Below are 22804 nucleotides of genomic sequence, written 5' to 3'. Positions count from 1 at the left end.
TTAGACCCTAGACCTAGCAGGCCACCATATTTGGCAAACAGTCATTGTTTGACCTCTGGGTCCATGACACCCATCTGCTCCCCGTGATTTCATTGCAGAGGTGACGACAGGGGTGAGAGGGAGCCCCTCACAACCTTCTGATCAAGGCATCTAGAGGGTTAATAAGCATGCGCGCTGTCCCTGGCCGTTACTGTAGGAGCTCAACTGTTAGCGGTGTTGAGCTCCTGGGGTGATTGTGTGGCAGGTGCTGATATTTCCGTACCTCCCACCGATCATGCTGTGATTGGTCAGTCACACTGACTGACCGATCACAGATTAGAGAGCAGAAACATCTAACTTGTCTCCGCATCTCTTCATGTGCACAGTGATGTCACTGGTGTGACAGACATAGCAGGTTGTGATTAAGGGGAACTGACACCTGCTTACGAAGTGCCACGTAGGGGTTAAGCTCAATGTAGAAATAGGAAGTCTCTTTCCCCTGCATGAGTCATCAATGCAGAAGTGCCCTGTGGGGGGAGGAGGGAACAGCTGGGTCAGAAGTTGAAGAGGGCAATGATTTATGTTGGCAGAAGAATCTTCCTGCTTCTACATACAAGGAAAAGAGAAAAAATTACTGGGTAGAAAGGCAAAATGAGCAATTGTAAGTACACAGTGCTATATAATATGAGGTTTGCAATATATTAAAAGGGAACCAGTCACCAGATTTGGCGACAAAGCTGCGTACACCAGTGAGCCGTTATATACAGTATCCCAGAATGCAGTATATAAGTACCCATGCCCCTCTGTATAACGTAAAAAACACTTTCAAAATACTCACCTTGGGGGGTGCGGTCCGATCCCTTGGGTGTCACTGCTCTCCAGTCCGGCGCCTCCTCTCTGCTGCGATATCCGCAGTCCTATACAGCCCAGGCTGGCATTGTGGTCCTGCACAGGCGCACTCTGATCTGCCCTGCTGAGGGCAAAGATGGCCGCAAACAGGAAGCGCCGGAGCAGAGAGCAGCGACAACACATCGGACCAGATCGCCCCCTAGGTGAGTATTATAAGTGTTTTTTTATGTTCTACACAGCGGCCTGGGCTCATATATACAGTATTCCAGACTGCTGTATATAAGAGCCCACTGGTGGTGGTTGCAGCTCATAAGGGAAAAACCTGGTGACCGGTTCCCTTTAAGAGGAAGAGACTTAGTTGGGAGTGCCTCTTTAAGCACCATCCTCAAGCTGTGCGCTATGCAAGTGTTTAAGCTTAACTCAGAGTTCCTTAAAGGGGTTGTTCATTATTCAAACAAACGATTCTCCATGTTTGCCTCTGTTAAAACACGGATACTCACCTTCCACTGCCGTCACAGTTCTAGCGGTACAGACACTCCCTCCCCCGGGACTCATGGGAGGTTGTTACGTCACACAAACAATAGGATAAAGAGTTGCACACCAGTCAATGTATAGGGGAATATTTTTTCCCCTATACATTGTGACTGGTGTGCAACTCTTTATCCTATTGTTTGTTGGTACTGTAAAAAGAGGATTTGAAATTTGCATAAAAATACGCTTAACGTCAACACCACAAAAACACAATGTGTGAACACTGCCTATAAGAGTTATGCAAAATAAGCAATGTATAAAGTGATATCAGTGTATCTGCCTGTAAACGCCACAGCCTGAAGTATATCACATGGGGATGCAGCAGAACCACCATCAAAACAACTGGGGACGCTACTCAGCAATTACTATAATGCTCGGTGTATCATTGCAGCGTCCAAAGGGAAAACACTGATTTTGTTTTAAAAATGCTTGGAGCAAAAATTATCAAGGCTTCTGCTGAAGGACTATGTGTATGGCTCCAGATTTTCTTTCCTTTATACTATGTAACAATATATGTATCAAGGTGCGCCAATTGATCAGGCGAGAACGCCAAAAAAAGGGGAGTTTACAAGACTGATTTTTTTTTATGTTTTGGGATGTATGGACACAACTGTTCATCCATGCCATTGTCCGCATGTATAGAGCGGGCTGAAAAACTGAATCTGCACCACAAATATCTCCCAGATGATGAACGACATTGAATCAAGAAACAAAATGCTGAAAATGTTGTGTGTTTTTTTTTTTTTTTTTTTTAATATGCCACTTGGATTTCCTATTGGCTGAACAATCGTTTAGCAGAGAACCCTCTACCCCAACATACACAGGAGCCAAGTTCTAGGTTCTCTCTGGCAACAGATTTTTCTCAGGAACGAAAAAATTTGGCAGTTGGAAATCCGACAGCTGGAGACTCCTGTACTCCAACATCTGTTGGGTACCAGTTGAGAACTCCCCATACTCTGTGCGATCAGCCGATTCTAGCAGGTTGGGACAACTTTGGTCTAATAGGTCTGTGGGCTTTTATAAAAATGCAAAAAGATTAATCTGAGTTTTCCAAGTCACATTTTCATCTTATGATGTTGACGTTTTTTGGGGCCAAGTGCTTCAAATTGGCGCACACTATTCATGAATTTGTGTAGAAAGTTCTTTTTTTTTTTTTCTTCTTCCTGTCTTGGACTGTTATTGCAAGCTTTTGGAGACAAATCACACATTTTGCACAATTTACACCCGAATCCTGCTGTACTGAAAAATACACCAGGGGAAAATGGGAGTAGAGTTTCATCAAATTTTACAATGATTGAAAAGAATTCTCAATTGATGAATTAGGTGGAACCATTTGGAATCTCTAAACTACGCCCAGAAACCGCAAAACAAAAACATGAGACCACAGACTAAGGCTACATTCACATGACCGTTCAGTTTTTGCGGTCCGCAAAAAACGGTCCGTTTTTTCAACGGATGCATCCGTGTGGCACCCGTTCCGTATACGGTCCTTGGGTCATCCGTGTGCCTTCCGGTTTTTTTTTTTGCAGACCGCAAAAAACGGAAGCAGCAAGAAAGATAAATAGATGAGTAGATCTAGAGATGGATAGCTAGCTATAGAGACAGAGATAGAGGGATGAATGAATGAATGAATGAAGAGAGGGATAGATAGATGAGAAAGATAGATAATGTCCCACCCCCCTGCATATTCTAAGCTGGCACCCTTTAGTGACATTCATATGCCACTAAAGGGTGCTTAGCCTTGTATTTAGCCAAAAAATAATCTAAAAAAAAAAAAAAAAAAGTAGGGTCCCCCTATCTTTTGTAGCCAGCTAGGGTAAAGCAGACGGCTGAAGCCTGCAGACCACAGCTGGCAGCTTCACCTTGGCTAATAATCCAAAACAGAGGGCACCACCACGCTGTTATTTTAAATTTAATAAATAATTTAAAACAAAAAACACGGGGTCCCCCCAAATTGCATCACCAGCCAAGGTAAAGCGGACAGCTGTGGTCTGGTATTCTCAGACTAGGGAAGGTCCACTGTTATTGGACACTCCCCAGCCTAAAAATAGCAGGCTACAGACGCCCCAGAAGTGGTGCATCCATTAGCTGCGCCAATCCTGGCGCTTTGCGCCAACTCATCCCATTGCCCTGGTGCGGTGGCAAATGGGGTAATATATGGGGTTGATGCCAGATGTATAATGTCACCTGGCATCAAGCCCTGGGGTTAGTGATGTCACGGTGTCCATCAGATACCCGACATCACCAACTCAGTCAGTAATAAAAAAAATAAATAAATAATAAAAACGAAAAAAAAGTTTTATTTGAAACGAACAATCAAATCCGGGTCCGGCGTAATCCAATAAGGGGGTCCCACTGCGATCCATACCATAGTCAATGTCCCAGTCAATGAAGAACAGAATGTTCCCCATTGGCTGGGAGAGTAATGCAGTGACCTGAGCTAACATCAATAGGTCAGCCCAGGTCACTGCAGGGCATGACAAGTGCTGCTGTCAGGAGGATAGATGAGATCATTACCTGCTGTGACGATCCATCTCCTGCTCTCCCGACTCAGCGCTGTCACTGACTACTATGCCCACCGCGTTCTCAGCAGTATCGCGGGAGCCCGTGACGTCACAGCTAGTGACAGTCTTGGGCTGCCCTGGAGACTTGATGTGAGAAGGCGGCGGGCATAGAAGGCAGTGACAGCGCTGACGTCGGCAGAGGAGATCGATCGTCACAGCAGGTAACGATCTCATCTAACCTCCTGACAGCGGGGATGACAGCTGCAGCGCTAGTCATCCCCGCGGCTGCACACACTGCTGTGTGTAAGTGTCTGCCTGCCCTGCAGTGTGAGAAGCTGCTGATACTGCGGGCAGACACTGACACACTGCAGTGCGAGCAGCCGCGGGGCTGGCAGGGAGCAGGACACAGATTGCACAGGAACCCGACGGAAGTCACACGGAAGTGCTTCCGTGTGGCTTCCGGGGATTTTGCGGGCCCATTGACTTGTATTGAGTCACGGTCCGTTATTACGGAACAGAATAGGACATGTTCCATAATAACGGAACGGACATATGGCATCTGATCTTTTTTGTAGGATTGGATGCACATGGAAATTCTTCTATGTGCCATCCGATCCTACACAAAAGACATTGAAAAGATGGTCCTGTCCGTGGGTCCGCAAAAAAACAGGAACTGACCAGGACAAACGGAACGGCCATGTGAATGAGCCCTTCGATGCAACTAAATTAACAAATTAGGTGTGGGGAACAAAAACAAGAAAAATAAAACTAGGAGAACAAGAAAAACAAGACCAAGATGAATTGAGGCCCATATCTGGAATCATTTTGTAAGGCAATCCCCAGCTAGGCAAAACACTTAAAAGAGGTATTCTCATCTCCAAGATCCTATCAATATGTAGAAGGAAGAAGAATAATAAAAAAATAAATTATATTTTTTTTATTTTATTGTATTAAATAAAATAAAATTTTATTTTTATATTTTATATAATACTAATAAAATATTTATATTATTTTACTAATATTTTATTATAAAAAAAATAATAACATAGAATAATACTAATACTACTAATAATTATAGCAAACATCCAATTGATGTGAAAACAGATTTTTTATTATTATTGATCAGTGCAAGGTGGACATACAGATAAAAGTTATTTAAAAGAAGCACAACAACCAGGAAAGACCAGCAGTGTGACAATTGCCCATATAAATCCCCAGACTAATACAGGCACCATAAGTATAATGGCAATCAGCAAGGGAATGGATGCCTACACTTACCACGTGCAAACCGCCTTCGTCAGGGCCGAAACGGCCGTCGGGTAGGCGGAAATTCCGGCTGGTTGTAATCCTTGACACACACGTGGTAAGTGTAGGCATTGTCTTGCTATATAGTATTGGCTTATATCTGGTAACATTCACGTTTTGTGATGAATTTGTCTATGTGGTTTATGCAACGGATCGTGCCCATCTTCCCACGTGGCCCTATAGGTGACTGTACCGGCACCAGTATAATTTTTACTTAGGCAATTGGATATCATCCCTGAAAAGGGTTCTTTTGATGTGGCGTTTCATCGATTGCCACTTCTGTATGTCTGGCTGTTATGCAGTTAATACATGCCTAATAATGAGCAGTCAGCAGCTTTTTTGATTTATGGGAATAATTCCTTAAATAACGTAACTGTCTTTCATCACATTTTTTTATCCCATTTAACCCATTAATATCCATTCCCTTGCTGATTGCCATTATACATATGGTGCCTGTATTAGTCTGGGGATTTATATGGGCAATTGTCACACTGCTGGTCTTTCCTGGTTGTTGTGCTTCTTTTAAATAACTTATCTGTATGTCCACCTTGCACTGATCAATAATAATAAAAAATCTGTTTTCACATCAATTGGACGTTTGGTCGGTTGTTTCTTTCTTGGTTTTCACGCTGTTCTTTGCGACTTGTCCAGTATTAATATGTAGTCATGGTTGCTGTCAATTATAAACTTAGACGTTGATATAATTGATCAATTGCCCGACATGCAACCCTCGGTCCTGTGTATTTTCTCTGTTTGTAATAATAATAGCAGCAAATACCTCCAATTAAACAAGCAATATACTTCTGATATAGCCATGCTTCATTGCAGCTTAGGTATCCCATGGTTACGACCATTTAGTGACAGTTAGTTGCTCGTGGTCGTAACCTAAGCTGCAATGCCCTGCACATGAGGTAAGAGTCATAGTATAGTTCTCCTGATTCACTATATTTCTAACAAGGTATTTGCTAATTTTATTATTACTATGCCTAGGACATATTTGGCTAGGATCTTGAAGATGGGCATATCCCTATAACATTGAAGCAGCGCTGTCAATATCTGCCACTGCGATATCGAACTAAAGCCACCTTCTGCTGAATCTAAAGTGCCCATGTACTATGCAAATGATTTTCCAATCACTTAAAGAGGAACAGCCACCAGGATTTTACTATATAAACTAAATCCAGTGCTATACTGGCGCCATCATGCTGCTTCTATACATACCTTTAGTTGGGAGATCGGATGTATACTTTCTGAAATACAGGCAAGTAAATTTGTGAAATGACTGTTTGATAGGTGCTGCAGAATGTCTAACAACAGTGCATTTCACAAACTTTACTTGCCTGTATTTCAGAAACTATACATCCGATCTCCCAACTAAAGGTATGTATAGAATCAGCATGATAGCGCCAGTATAGCACTGGCTTTAGTTTATATAGGAAAATCCTGGTGGTTGGTCCTCTTTAAACTGTGGCTGCAGAGCACTGTAAAGTCCTGAAGAAAAAAGCTGTAGGATTTTAAAGAGGTCTAAATCCAGGAAAAGTCAGAACTCCTCTTTAACTTGAAATAGAATCAATTAAAACTCAGAAAACAAGACATCAGACAGCAGACGAGGGTACATTACCCGGATAAACCTTATTTCCTTCATACACATGGAAGCTCATGGAGGGCAGATGAAATTTCGCTTTCTCACCTTTGAGTCATAAGCCGACTGCTGTATAACTTCAGGCGCCATCCAGAAAGGAGTCCCTACAAACGTGTTTCTTTTAATCTGCGTATCAGTCAGCTGTCCGGCCACACCAAAGTCAGCAAGTTTGACATCGCCTTGTTCTGAGAGCAGCACATTGGCGGCTGTAAGACATAAGACAACACGAGATGGATGGCGGTCAGCCCAGCGGCAGTCGGGGGGGAAACTTCAGAAAAACCTGTCTTGGCCCAACCTTTGATGTCCCTGTGAATTTTATTCTCCGAGTGCAGATAATCAAGACCTTTTAAGATTTCTTTCAACATAGTGGCAATCTGGAACTCATCAAAAGGTCCCACTCGTAGCTAGAAAGAGAAAAAAGTAAAAAGAAAAATTAAAAAAAAAAAACAAAAACATGTTTAAGTTAAGCAGGACGTTCCCAGATACAATATATACTACAGTTTTATATAGCAAAAAAAAAGTAGCATCTCATTCACAGCCAACACTACTGCTCAAATGAAATGTAAATACTGCAGCTGATCAGCAGGCGCTAATTGACTGCAGCGGTGACTTGATGGTCTGGCAAAAAAAAAAAAAAAAAAAAAATCTTCACTGGTGTGAAGATCATAGCACTAAGTATGGAGGAGAAAAGCCTTTCCGGAAACAATTTTTCTCTTTGACCTCTCTGGGCCCATCATTGGCGCGCGAGGGAAGCCTGCGCAAAGGGCAGCCTGCGCAAAGGGCAACCTGCGCAAAGGGCAACCTGCGCAAAGGGCAACCTGCGCTGCAAATGAAAAAAAAACAAACTGTACATAAATAGTAAGGGTTACAAATACTAGACCTTTAAAGACATGCTGTGAATTTTTTCAATGCATTTTTATACATTGCAATAAATTAAATAAGTGGCTAAAATCAGCAACAAAAATCCACAATGAAATAAATGCTGATTTTTTTTAATTTTATTTCCAGTCTGCTTTAATAGATTGCTTGATGATTTGGAAGGGATTACAAAGAAAAAGCAAATCAAACTATAAGATTTGTAAGTGCTGAGCGAATTATATACTGATCTATAGAGATGTTCTGGTGGTTTCTAAAAAATGTTATTTCTAAAGATACTTTAATGTAAAAATCCTCATTCTTCCTTCATATTACACAGCATCACCGTAAAATTCTGCTGCTCTGAGGTCCGATGGGTTAAGCAGGAAAGGATCGGCACAGAAATACATCATCGGTTCATACAGGAAGAGCGGGGTTAATAAATACAAAGTGTCTTGGACTTTACTCCGATCTTTATATACTTGTAGGGCTGTTTTATGAGTCAACTGGTAAGTAGACCGCTGGAACAATAAAAACAGAAATAGAAACTACTTATATCCTTTTTTTTTTTCCTCTAGGAGGTGCTGAGCAGAGAAACGGTGGGAAAACTGAATCACCCACTATGGGAGGAGAGGTGTGTAAACGCAGCAATGTCACTGTGCCGCACATTTACAGGGGGACTCGGCACGGATGTTGGATCATTTAAAGGGAACCTGTCACCAGTTTTTTGGCGTATAAGCTGTGGCCACCTCCGCCGGGCTCTTATATACAGAATTCTAACATGCTGTATATAAGAGGCCAGGCCAAGAGTAACAAAACACTAACGGTCACGCGGTAGGCCTAATGGCAGTCTCCATTGTCCGGTGCCGCCTCTTTCGGCCATCTTCGTCCTCTTTCTGAAGCCTGTGTGCATGACATGGCTACGTCATACACACTCGCCGCTCCTGCGCAGGCGCACTACAATTTTTTTGATCTGCCCTGCTCAGGACCTGAATGCCGGCGAGTGTGGATGATGTTGCACCGCGGCTAGAGAAGGAGAACAAAGATTGCCAAAAGAGGCGGCGCCGGACAACAGAGACACTCATAAGGCCCACAGCGCGACCATTCAGTAAGTATTATAAAGTATTTTTTAGGTTATACCCCCGGCCTGGGCTCTTATATACAGCATGTTAGAATGCTGTATATAAAAGAGCCTGGTGGTGGTGGCCACAGCTCATAGGCCGAAAAAGTGGTGACAGGTTCCCTTTAAGTTCCTCTTGGCATTGGACAAAAATATATACATAAGACTAGGGCTGCAATACCTGTTTATTTACCCTAAGCTGAGAGCCAGGTCCTACAAGCTGCCAGTGTTCGGATTTGCTTGGTAGAAGCTGTGCCAGTCACAACACTTGGTTTTCGCCCATGTTGGGCACATGTATAAAGGGAGTTTGTGTTCTGAGACCGAGTAAGACTAAACCAATGACTTCTGTGTAAAGCAGGAAATTGCAGCCTTGCCCATCGAGAAAAAAAAAAAAAAAAGTAAAATGCAGCAGCGTGCACTGGACGGAGCAGACACAGCGTGAAAGGGTCTTTATGTCGTGCAGGTACGGTGATCCGGGCACAGGGAAATAAGCTCACTGTAAACAAACCAGAAACCTCATTTTGTTTCCTTTCCAGTCTTTTATAATAAAAAAAAAAAAAAAAAAAAAGCAATTGGCAGGGTCTGGATGGAAGAACGGTGTAAGGCAACCTCCTCTGTCTCACCAAACAAGTCCACTTATGTTCAGTGCTTGTAAGGTTTTTAGGTACGGAAATCACCAGCCGATGAAAGGCTGCTTTGTGTCATCTTCCATGTGCTCAATGTTTCCTATGCTGAGGAGTTCAGCGTGCTGCCATAGACTGAAAGGAGCACGCTCACATTCTGCCCCGCGCCTGTAACATCTGCATTGTGGTGGAACAGGGATAGGCAGGCTCATAGGTGTGGGGCGGGTGAGAGCGCAGGTATAAGGCTATGTGCGCACGTTGCGTAATTACATGCAGTTACGCGGCGCTTTGTAGCGCAGCGTAACTGCATGCGTCCTGCGTCCCCTGCATAATCTATGGAGATTATGCAGGAGCCGTGCGCACATGGCGTCCTAGAGCGCAGCGATTCAGCTGCTGCCCGAAGTGTGCGTTCTAAGAAATGACATGTCACTTCTTCCGTGCGCTTTGCCGGCAGCTCCTGCTCTGTCTATGACAGGAGCTGCAGCAGAGCGCATGGAATCGGCTTTTTTTTTTTCCACTACGGACATTTTCTGCAGCGATTGGAAGCGCACGTGTGCTCTTCAGATCGCTGCAGAAATTTCTGCAGTGACTGTACGCAATGTGCGCGCATAGCCTTAAGACGTGCAATAAGTCTACGAGGCTTGTGGATGAGGCCTTATAGTCGTGAGATAACCAGGTCACTTAGCTTAAAGGCAATCTCCAGAAAAGCCATATAACTGCAGATATGGTGGTAATCTGCAACCAAACAGCATTTTCATTGTGCCTGGCAGGTTTACTGGAAGCGCCTACAGGGAGAAAATGAGGTTATTTCCCCTCTGCAGCTGCTCACTTCTAGTCATCGGTGTGGTGCAGGGAGTGGCTATAGTCACAACAACACACTGACAGACAAACGTGTCACAGCAGCGCCACACACACACACACACACTTCACAGCAGCGCCCCACACACACACACTTCACAGCAGCGCCCCACACACACACACTTCACAGCAGCGCCCCACACACACACACACACTTCACAGCAGCGCCCCACACACACACACACTTCACAGCAGCGCCCCACACACACACACACTTCACAGCAGCGCCCCACACACACACACACACACTTCACAGCAGCGCCCCACACACACACACACACACACTTCACAGCAGCGCCACACACACACACACACACACACTTCACAGCAGCGCCACACACACACACACACTTCACAGCAGCGCCACACACACACACACACACACACACACACACACTTCACAGCAGCGCCCCACACACACACACTTCACAGCAGCGCCCCACACACACACACACACACACACTTCACAGCAGCGCCCCACACACACACACTTCACAGCAGCGCCCCACACACACACACTTCACAGCAGCGCCCCACACACACACACACTTCACAGCAGCGCCCCACACACACACACTTCACAGCAGCGCCCCACACACACACACACACTTCACAGCAGCGCCCCACACACACACACACTTCACAGCAGCGCCCCACACACACACACACACTTCACAGCAGCGCCCCACACACACACACACACTTCACAGCAGCGCCCCACACACACTTCACAGCAGCGCCCCACACACACTTCACAGCAGCGCCACACACACACACACACACACACACACTTCACAGCAGCGCCCCACACACACACACTTCACAGCAGCGCCCCACACACACACACTTCACAGCAGCGCCCCACACACACACACACACTTCACAGCAGCGCCCCACACACACACACACACTTCACAGCAGCGCCCCACACACACACACACTTCACAGCAGCGCCCCACACACACACACACTTCACAGCAGCGCCCCACACACACACACTTCACAGCAGCGCCCCACACACACACACACTTCACAGCAGCGCCCCACACACACACACTTCACAGCAGCGCCCCACACACACTTCACAGCAGCGCCCCACACACACTTCACAGCAGCGCCCCACACACACTTCACAGCAGCGCCCCACACACACTTCACAGCAGCGCCCCACACACACTTCACAGCAGCGCCCCACACACACTTCACAGCAGCGCCCCACACACACACACACAATTCACAGCAGCGCCACACACACACACAATTCACAGCAGCGCCACACACACACTTCACAGCAGCGCCCCACACACACTTCACAGCAGCGCCCCACACACACACTTCACAGCAGCACCCCACACACACTTCACAGCAGCGCCCCACACACACTTCACAGCAGCGCCCCACACACACTTCACAGCAGCGCCACACACACACTTCACAGCAGCGCCACACACACACTTCACAGCAGCGCCACACACACACTTAATTCACAGCAGCGCCACACACACACTTAATTCACAGCAGCGCCACACACACACTTAATTCACAGCAGCGCCACACACACACTTAATTCACAGCAGCGCCACACACACACTTAATTCACAGCAGCGCCACACACACACTTAATTCACAGCAGCGCCACACACACACTTAATTCACAGCAGCGCCACACACACACACACACACACACACACACACACACACACACAGCGAGTGGCTGCAGAGGGGATATAACCTAATTTTCTCCAGGTAGTTGCGTTTTCAGTATACCTTCCAGGGTAAACAGTATTTGATTGCAGATCAAAAATTATCTGCAGCCAAAAAGTAATTTTTGGGATGACAATCCTCAGTTTAAAGTAATTTTTGGGAAAATACTGCACTGGGAATAGTCCCCAGCTCTATTACTTTACCTCTATATTAATACAAAAAGACAGGTTAGCCATTCAGGAGAGTGAAAAAGCTGGATGGTTAATAGCACAGGTAAATAGGGAGGCCATGCCATTTAATACCCAGCTTTTTATGCACCATTATGGCTGAAGACTAAGGCTATGTGCCCACGGGACAATGTACCTGTGGATATATCCGCATGTTTCCCGCAGCAGCTCCCCGGAATCCGCAGTTATCCATTGCTGCGGGATTCCAGCTAAATATCTGCGGAAAACCTGCGGACATTCATGCAACTTACCTGCGGTAGTCCCGGCCTCTATCTCCATAGTGGAGGAGCGGGAGTTCTGCAGGTATTTCCACAGGAATAATGGACATGCAGTTATGTAAAGCTGTGGGACATCCGCAGCATATTCTGCAGCCGCACATACCGCAGCATTGACACACCATTCCCCATGTCCCATAGGATAACATGGGGAGTGTTTGTACTTGCTAAAACCTGCAGATTTATCTAGAAAATCCAGATACATCTGCAGATTTTCCACGGTAAAATCCACGGGTACATTGTCCCGTGGGCACATAGCCTAAGTGCTGCTCTGATTTTGGAGGACCTGGTCTATTCACATTTAATTGGTGATCCATTTACCCTAAGGCTATGTGCGCACGTTGCGTAAATTCATGCAGTTACGCTGCGCTTTGCAGCGCAGCGTAACTGCATGCGTCCTGCGTCCCCTGCACAGTCTATGGAGATTGTGCAGGGGCCGTGCGCACGTGGCGTCTCAGAGCGCAGCGCTTCGGCTACTGCCGAAGCGCTGCGCAAAAAGAAGTGACATGTCACTTCTTTCCTGCGCTTTGCCGGCAGCTCCTGCTCTGTCTATGGCAGGAGCTGCAGGCAGAGCGCACGTTCTCGCCGGCACCATGCGCTTCAGAACGGAGCTTTTCAGCTGCGCTCTGAAGCGCACCTTTTCGGTGCTGGGCTAGTACGCAACGTGCGCACATACCCTAAGTGCAGACCTGTAATTCTGGATTTTCCCATCACCGCTTTGCTTCCCATGGTAATAGCTGGTCTGGGTTCTTATTAAGCAGCTGCATTTAGGAAAATGTAGCATATCACAGTCTCCGTATAATATAAAAAAATCTGATGCATGGGTCAGTAAATGAGCTGGACTTCTATTCTATGCATCTATGAAGGAGCCCTGAGGAAGGTTACACAGGTGAAAATGCGCAGCTTGCATACCTCTGCAGCGCTGCACGCCACCGCCGATGACGTAAGCCTCCGCATCAGCAAGAACTTGCTGTTCTAAGCTGCTTCGCACACTGCCGACTCAGTGAGGTCACTCCTCCAAGTAAAGCGCACCAAATATATATTACCAGTAAGATTATTTTTCTATGTCTTTATTCCTGAAGGTGCTATTGTTCCATTGTAAGGAAATTCTGTACAAACCTATTGATCTATGGCGTCCAGTGTGGACTGCAGAGGTGATCATATCTGTAAATAGGAAAATTCCTTTAAGAGGACTTGTCAAAAGGGGGCAGTAATTGCACCCAAATATATATTTTTTTTTATAAGTCATATGGTTGCAGAGATAAGCCTTTTTATTTGGCCGGAGTCACGATAGCAAGTGACTCGGGTGAGTCTCACATTGCATCACCCAGCCTACCGCTCTCAGCTCCATAGAAATACATGCAGCCGATCAGCTCCTGTCCGGAGAGGGTGCAGCTGTGACGGGTGATGCGAGTCACTCGCATGTGTGACTCCTGCCTTTAATGCAAATCTTTGTGGACTTTACTCTGTGAGCACCGATGCTTGGTAGTCACTACCTCAGAGACCCCTCTCAGCACCGGACCCTTGCACAGATCCTACAAATAGAAGGTCCCATACATCTAAAAACAGAGTTTAAAGGTTTGTCCACTAGGACAACTCAATTGTTATGTTTCCTCTTCCCAAATTAAAAACACACAGCGAGAGAGCGCTATAGGATATATAAAAATTAATATATATATATATATATATATATATATATATAAAAATATATATATAAAAATATATATATATATATATATATATATATATATATATATATATATATATATATATATATATATATATATATATATATAAAAATATATATATATATATATATATATATATATATATATATATATATATATATATATATATAAAAATATATATATATATATAAAAATATATATATATATATATATATATATATATATATATATATATATATATATAAAAATATATATATATATATAAAAATATATATAAAAATATATATATATATATATAAAAATATATATATATAAAAATATATATATATAAAAATATATATATAAAAATATATATATATAATTTATTTTATTACATACACACACATTTACATATGTCTTTTCTGATGCTCTTCCAGCGGTGTCTGTGCCGTCTCACAGGAAGGCATAACTAGCCAGGAGTCACTAATGTCCTCTGAGAAGTTAAACAACTTATACATAAAGTTGAGCTAATTTCCTGCTACTCACCAAGTCCAACGCTGAGCCCCCTCCTAGATACTCCATAATAATCCATAGTTTTGTGCCCTGGAGGGAAAAAAAAATGAATAAACTAAAATATTATGTACTTTGTGCAGCATCTACACCCATTACCTGCCAGCAAATTATAATTTATGCAATGTATGAGTAGAGGTATGTGTACAAATTTATTTTGCAAATGTGAATCCATAAATAGGTTAAGAATAATTATATGTATATAGCCACACTTTTATATACACACTACATGCAAGTTCTCATGTTAACAGAACGCAGTAATATGTAAAATTCAAGATAATGCCATGACTAAAGGCCCAGTCACACTAAACAACTTACCAGCGATCCCAACAACGATACAACCTGATAGGGATCGCTGGTAAGTTGCTAGGAGGTCGCTGGTGAGATGTCACACTAAGCGACGCTCCAGCGATCCCACCAGCAACCTGACCTGGCAGGGATCGCTGGAGCGTCGCTACACGGGTTGCTGGTGAGCTGTCACACAGGCAGATCTCACCAGCAACCAGTGAACAGCCCCCAGCGCCACTTAGAAGCGATGCTGCGCTTGGTAACTAAGGTAAATATTGGGTAACCAACCCGATATTTACCTTGGTTACCAGCACACACCGCTGGCTCCCTGCACACCTAGCCACAATACACATCGGGTTAATTACCCGATGTGTACTCTGCTACGTGTGCAGGCAGCAGGAGCCGGCTTCTGCGGACGCTGGTAACCACGGTAAACATCGGGTAACTTAGAAGCCCTTACCTTGGTTACCCGATATTTACCTTCGTTACCAGCGTCCGCCGCTTTCACACGGCCAGCGCCGGTTCCTTGTTCCCTGCACTCCTAGCCACAGTACACATCGGGTTAATTACCCGATGTGTACTTCAACTACGTGTGCAGAGAGCAGGAGCCGGCACTGACAGCTGAGAGAGGCAGATGCTGGTAACTAAGGTAAATATTGGGTAACCAAGGAAAGGGTTTCTTGGTTACCCGATATTTACATTGGTTACCAGCGTCCACAGAAGCCGGCTCCTGCTGCCTGCACATTTAGTTGTTGCTGTCTCGCTGTCACACAGCGATCTGTGCTTCACAGCGGGACAGCAACAACTAAAAAATGGTCCAGGACATTCAGCAACAACCAGCGACCTCACAGCAGGGGCCAGGTTGTTGCTGGATGTCACACACAGCAACATCACAAGCAAGTTGTGCCTCAGCAGCGTTGTTGCTAGCGATGTTGCTTAGTGAGACGGTACCTTAAGTGAGTTAGGCTACGGCTATACCACGGTGTGTCACTGAAAACGCTGTAATGATTTGTATGATATTGCACTGCGACTGTCGAAAAAGTTTCAAAGGTGTTGGATTTTCTGTTGCTGGTCAAGTCACAAGCAACACTCAGCATAGGCTGGAATGAAAGCGGCTTGCGTACGACTTGTTGGCAACTTGGCGCTTTTATTTGCAGCACACTTACAGCTCTTAGGCTGCTTTCACACTACGTCTTTTTAACATGCGTCCTAAACGTTTTTTTGCTGCAAAAGCGGATCCTGCTTTTACAGCAAAAAATGCATGCAAACGCATGTGTTACTTTGCAGGATCATGTCACTGGATGTTTAGGGGCGGGCATTGGAGTCAAGTGATCGGGAGTGAGGGGAACTTAACGTGCCAGACTGGGAGCCGGCATCTGACAGCTGCGAGGCTCGTAACCAAGGTAAACATCGGGTATACTTGCTTGGATACCCGATATTTACTTTGGTTACAAGCGTCTGCAGCTGCTAGGAGCCGAGCTCCCTGCACACGTTACCAACGTAAACATCGGGTAACTAAGATAAGTGGTTACCCGATATTTACCTTGGTTACGAGTGTCCGCAGCTCTCAGGTGGGGGAGAGGGAGGGGGAGAGACAGAGAGAGGGAGGAGAGAGGGGGAGAGAGACAGAGAGGTAGGAGAGAGAGACAGATCACGCGAGACTGGTTCTGTGCATGCTCAGTAGAGCAAGCAGGATCCTGTCTGTCTATCAGCACGCCAGCGTTCACATGCGTATGCATGCTGTTTAGTCAGGATCCAGCAATTTGCAGAAGTTGGACGCAGCTCAAAAACGCTACAAGTAGCGTTTTTGAAAGATGTTAAAAAACTGCAAGTCGCTGGATCCTCACTATAACGCATGCAAACGCAGGTGAACGCATGTTAACGCGAGTCCATTGCAAATGCATTGAAATGAAAACGCATTTGCACTGGATCCGTTTCTGCGTTAAAAAAACGTTCAGGACGCATGTTAAAAAAGACGTAGTGTGAAAGCAGCCTTAAATAGGTAGAAACCTAAATTCCATCAGATAAATTCTAAGGATACATCAATGTGGGGGGAGCTCACAATGAACATATATAAACAGAAAAAAACATGAGCAAAAATGCTGATAATTAATATTTGAAAAGTCAAAGTGTACAGTGCAAAAACGTAAAAGAAGTTATAATGCATGGGAAAGTAACAAAAAGAGGATGTGGATGGTAGGAATTATTGGATACAGACCTCTGGCAATGCAGAGGTTCATATACTAACACATATGACCCACTACTTTCCCCCATGATGAAGCTGCCAGCTGTGTGCTGAGGGCCGCGAAACGTACGTCGGGGCCTGTTCCACCCTCAGACCCTGGTAATGTCTCCCTGATTTTGGAGTACACAGTCTCACCTATGCCTTCTAACACTTGTTAGTTATTGGTATATTTTGAATGTTTTCTTGGTCTCTCTATAGTTACAATTTTGCATTGCCACTTGGTAAAAATTGATCATGTTCATCAATCTTGTTTTGAGGGGTCATGTGTGAGTAGTATTATATTAACCTCTGCATTGCCGGAGGTCTGTACCCGATAATTCCTACCATCCCCAGGCATTATAACGTTTTATATTTTTGCACTCTGCAGTTTCAATTTTCTAAATAAATATTAATAGCATTTTCACTCATGTTTTTTTCTCTGTTATAAAATCTCTTAAGTAGGTGTGCAATAAGTTACACAGACATGTGCAGCACAAATTTTGTGAGATTTTGAAAGCTAAACTTCGTGCCGATGGGGAAAAACACTTTCTCGTATTGAACCCATGACCAGTAAAGTGTATGAAAGGGTTTTGCAAACGGGCTCCTTCCAGGAGCAATGCCAGTCAATCTAGGAGCACTGCTTCAGCCCAGGCAGTAGTGATGGGCAGTTTGGCTCTTTTTGGTGATCTGTTTCCCATGGCTCACCAAAAAGAGGCGGCTCTTCGGCTCGTTCTTGGCTCCCTAATAAATGTGTGTTCCCCCCAGGTGAACACATTTAAGATTATAGTAAACGCCGCTGAAACCCCCCCCACCCGCGGCTAAACTCCACCCACTTACAATGGATAATTAGATTTTTGAGTGGGTGGGATTTAGTCATGGGCGGGGTTTCAGCGGCGGTAAGAGCCGTTAAGAGAATTTAGTGGCTCTCATTGGGGATCCGGCTCCTGTCATTCAAAGCAGGGAGCCGGATCTTTGTGTCGGATCGTTCGCAACCGACACATCACTACCAGGCAGTCAGATCACAAAAAGTTTTATATTTTGTTTTTTTCATATACCGCTAAACTAATAAAAAGGTGGAAATCGCAACTTCAGTCAGCGAGGTCTGAGCTCCTGGATATTTTCTTTAGCAATGACGTAAAAAACACATACTCACCTAGGGGGCGGTCTGGTCTGATGGGTGTCTCAGCTCTCTGTTCTGGCGCCTCTTATCTATGGCAGTCTTCCTTCTAAGGCACGTATGCATGACACGTCCTACATAATCCACACAGGGCGACTTTGCAGTCCAGCGCAGGCGCACTTTGACCTGCCCTCTCCATGGCAGATCACAGTAATGTAGTGCGCAGGCGCGAGGAAATGTTAGAGACCGCCTGCGCACTACAATACTTTGATCTGCCCCGAGCAGGGCAGATCTAAGTGCGGTTGCGCAGGACCTCAATTCTGGCTAGTGTGGATGATGTAGGGGGCATGATCTACACGGACCTCGGAAGGAGGATAGCGAGCGCCGCCGAGAGGAGACACTGGATTGGAGAAAAGTGACACACAAACAGGACCGCCCCCTAGGAAAGTATTATAAACAAGTGTTTCCATTCTACACAGTGGCCTGGACTCTTAGGCTGGGGCCACATGGGGATTACTGCGATCCCCTTGCATGACACTGCTCACGCTGGCAGTACAGCAGAGCCGAGTGTCATGCGTGTGTCCTTTCTACTGAGGTCCGTTCGTGCGAGCAGACCTCAGCTGTGGGGGCGGGCCAGCACGGAGGAGGGGAGGAAGGGATTTCTCTCCCTCTCTCCTCCGTAGCCGGCTATTGCCATTCTCGCACTGCACTAGCGATACACCAGTGTACTGCGAGTGCAGTACGATTTTTCTCTCGCCCCATTCACTTGAATGGGTGTGAGAGAAAGTCTCGCATTACAATTGCAGCATGTTGCGATTGTTTTCTCGGTCCGATTAAGGCTGAGAAAATAATCGCTCATGTGTGCTGACAGGCTAATATTGGTCCGAGGGGAATGCGATTTTTTTTATCGCACTACACTCGCACTGTTTTTCTCGCCGTGTGGCTTAGGCCTTATACACAGTATTCTGGAAGGCTGTATATAAGAGCTCACTGGTGGAGGCTGCAGGTTAGTTGACAAATCTGGTAACAGGTTCCCTTTAAGTCTCTAAAATCCCAAGCTCCCATATACTACTGCACCTAGACCTGTGAGCCAAGACCCCTACACTTTTGTAGGGTCTCTGCTCAGACTGACATACATAGGGTCACCATCATCACCAATAACAGGCAATTCAGAACCAGCGATTACAAAGTGTCAAGTTCACTTTTGTTTAGGAGATGGTGGAGGCTCCAAATTCTTTGCACCACCCAGATCAAGGACAAGTAAATCCCTCTTTTATGAGCGGTCTAACCTGTGCTCCTGGTTGACTGGCACCGTCCATTACAAGTCTGTAAACACATTTTCCCTTAGGTTTTATTATGAAGAATTTACAGGATCACCCAACACTATGCAAATATTCAACGGTCTTTATGCTCCTAAACGGAGGAGTTAGGCTGTGTGCATTTTTGTGCAGTTGTCACAAAACTGAATGCAAATCCTTGTGTCAGCAAAGTCCATGAGAATCCTGACGTTTTGTGCACTTGTTGCTTTTTCCTTTGCATATTTGGTGCAGAAATAAATCTGCAGTATGTCAATTTTGTGTGTTTTTTTGCAACTTTTTTCACCCAAAAATGCATAGAAAATGCATCCAAAAACACTTCTCTGCCAGGAGATGCAGATTTGGTGCAAAAAGTTCTGCAACCAAATACCGGTGCATCTCAAATAAGAATATCAAAAAGTTGATTTTTCAGTAATTCAATACAAAAATGGAAACATATAGAGTCATTACACAAAGGGATCTATTCCTATATATTATATAGAGTCATTACACACAGAGGGATCTATTCCTATATATTATATAGAGTTATTACACACACCGTGATCTATTCCTATATATTATATAGAGTTATTACACACACCGTGATCTATTCCTATTTATTATATAGAGTCATTACACACAGAGGGATCTATTCCTATATATTATATAGAGTTATTACACACACCGTGATCTATTCCTATATATTATATAGAGTTATTACACACACCGTGATCTATTCCTATTTATTATATAGAGTCATTACACACAGAGGGATCTATTTCTATATATTATATAGTCATATAATATATAGGAATAGATAACTATGTAATGACTAATATATAGAAATGGATCCCTCGGTGTGTAATGACTATATAATATATATAGGAATAGATCCCTCGGTGTGTAATGACTATAATATATAGGAATAGATCCGTGTGTAATGACTATATATAATATATAGGAATAGATCCCCCTGTGTGTAATGACTATATAATATATAGGAATAGATCCCTCTGTGTGTAATGACTATATAATATATAGGAATGGATAACTATGTAGAGTCATTACACACATCGTGATCTATTCCTATATATTATATAGAGTCATTACACACAGAGGGATCTAGTCCTATATATTAGTCATTACACACAGATCTATTTCTATATATTATAGAGTCATTACACACAGAGGGATCTATTTCTATATATTATATAGAGTCATTACACACAGAGGGATCTATTTCTATATATTATAGAGTCATTACATACAGTTATCTATTCCTATATATTATATAGAGTTATTACACACACCGTGATCTATTCCTATTTATTATATAGAGTCATTACACACACCGTGATCTATTCCTATTTATTATATAGAGTCATTACACACAGAGGGATCTATTTCTATATATTATATAGTCATATAATATATAGGAATAGATAACTATGTAATGACTAATATATAGAAATGGATCCCTCGGTGTGTAATGACTATATAATATATATAGGAATAGATCCCTCGGTGTGTAATGACTATAATATATAGGAATAGATCCCCGTGTGTAATGACTATATATAATATATAGGAATAGATCCCCCTGTGTGTAATGACTATATAATATATAGGAATAGATCCCTCTGTGTGTAATGACTATATAATATATAGGAATGGATAACTATGTAGAGTCATTACACACATCGTGATCTATTCCTATATATTATATAGAGTCATTACACACAGAGGGATCTAGTCCTATATATTAGTCATTACACACAGATCTATTTCTATATATTATAGAGTCATTACACACAGAGGGATCTATTTCTATATATTATATAGAGTCATTACACACAGAGGGATCTATTTCTATATATTATAGAGTCATTACATACAGTTATCTATTCCTATATATTAGTTACACACAGAGGGAGCTATTCCTGTATATTACACATAGGGATCTATTCCTATTATATACAGTTAATACATACAGAGGGATCTATTCCTATATATTCGTGTCATTACACACAGAGGGATCTATTCCTATTATATAGTGTCATTACACACAGAGGGATCTATTCCTATATATTATATAGAGTCATTACACACAGAGGGATCTATTCCTATATATTATATAGTCATTATATAATCTATAGGAATAGATAACTATGTAATGACTATATAATATATAGGAATAGATCCCTCTGTGTAATGATTCTATATAATATATAGGAATAGATCCCTCTGTGTAATTACTATATAATATATAGGAATAGATCCCTTTGTGTGTAATCACTATATAATATATAGGAATAGATAACTATGTAGAGTCATTACACACAGAGGGATCTATTCCTATATATTATATACAGTTAATACACAGAGGGATCTATTCCTATATATTCGTGTCATTACACACAGAGGGATCTATTCCTATATATTATATAGAGTCATTACACACAGAGGGATCTATTCCTATATAAATTATAGAGTCATTACACACAGAGGGATCTATTCCTATTATATAGTGTCATTACACACAGAAGGATCTATTCCTATATATATTATATAGAGTCATTACACACAGAGGGATCTATTTCACGTGTTTATTTCTGTTAATGTTGATGATTATGGCTTACAGCCAATGAAAACCCAAAAGTCATTATCTCAGAAAATTAGATTATATAACACCAACTGAAAAAAATTATTTTAAACTCAAATGTTGGTGGCTACTGAAAAGTCTGTACAGTAAATGCCTCAATACTTGGTCGGGGCTCCTTTTGCATGACTTATTGCATCAATGCGGTGTGGCATGGAGGTGATCAGCCTGTGGCACTGCTGAGGTGTTATGGAAGCCCAGGTGGCTTTGATAGCAGCCTTCAGCTCGTCTGCATTGTTGGGTCTGGTGTCATCTTCCTCTTTACAATAAACCCCATAGAGAATCTATGGGGTTTAGGGCAGGTGAGTTTGCTGGACAATCAAGCCCAGTGATACTGTGGTTAGTAAACCAGGTATTGGTACTTTTGGCAGTGTTGGGTGCCAAGTCCTGCTGAAAAATGACATTTACGTCTCCAAAAAGCTTATTGACAGCGGGAAGCATGAAGTGCTGTAAAATTTCCTGGTAGACGGCTGCGCTGACTTTGGTCTTGATAAAACACAGTGGAGCTACAC

General features: G+C 43.4%; 1 protein-coding gene across 1 annotated transcript in view; it reads right to left on the bottom strand.

Moving 5' to 3' along the window:
- Positions 1-22804, bottom strand: part of STK26 (serine/threonine kinase 26) — a 129267-nt gene that overhangs the window by 35186 nt on the left and 71277 nt on the right. Inside the window, exons 3-5 of the mRNA XM_075322656.1 lie at positions 14686-14742; positions 7106-7214; positions 6859-7016 (exon numbers count right to left, since the gene is read on the bottom strand). Coding sequence (XP_075178771.1) covers positions 6859-7016; positions 7106-7214; positions 14686-14742 — 324 coding nt within the window. The remainder of the gene's footprint in view (positions 1-6858; positions 7017-7105; positions 7215-14685; positions 14743-22804) is intronic.

Source organism: Anomaloglossus baeobatrachus, chromosome 9 (assembly GCF_048569485.1).
Source record: "Anomaloglossus baeobatrachus isolate aAnoBae1 chromosome 9, aAnoBae1.hap1, whole genome shotgun sequence".
Lineage (NCBI taxonomy): Eukaryota > Metazoa > Chordata > Amphibia > Anura > Aromobatidae > Anomaloglossus > Anomaloglossus baeobatrachus.
The sequence above is the reverse complement of the archived record's forward strand: the minus strand, read 5'-3'. Positions and strand labels throughout refer to the sequence as shown.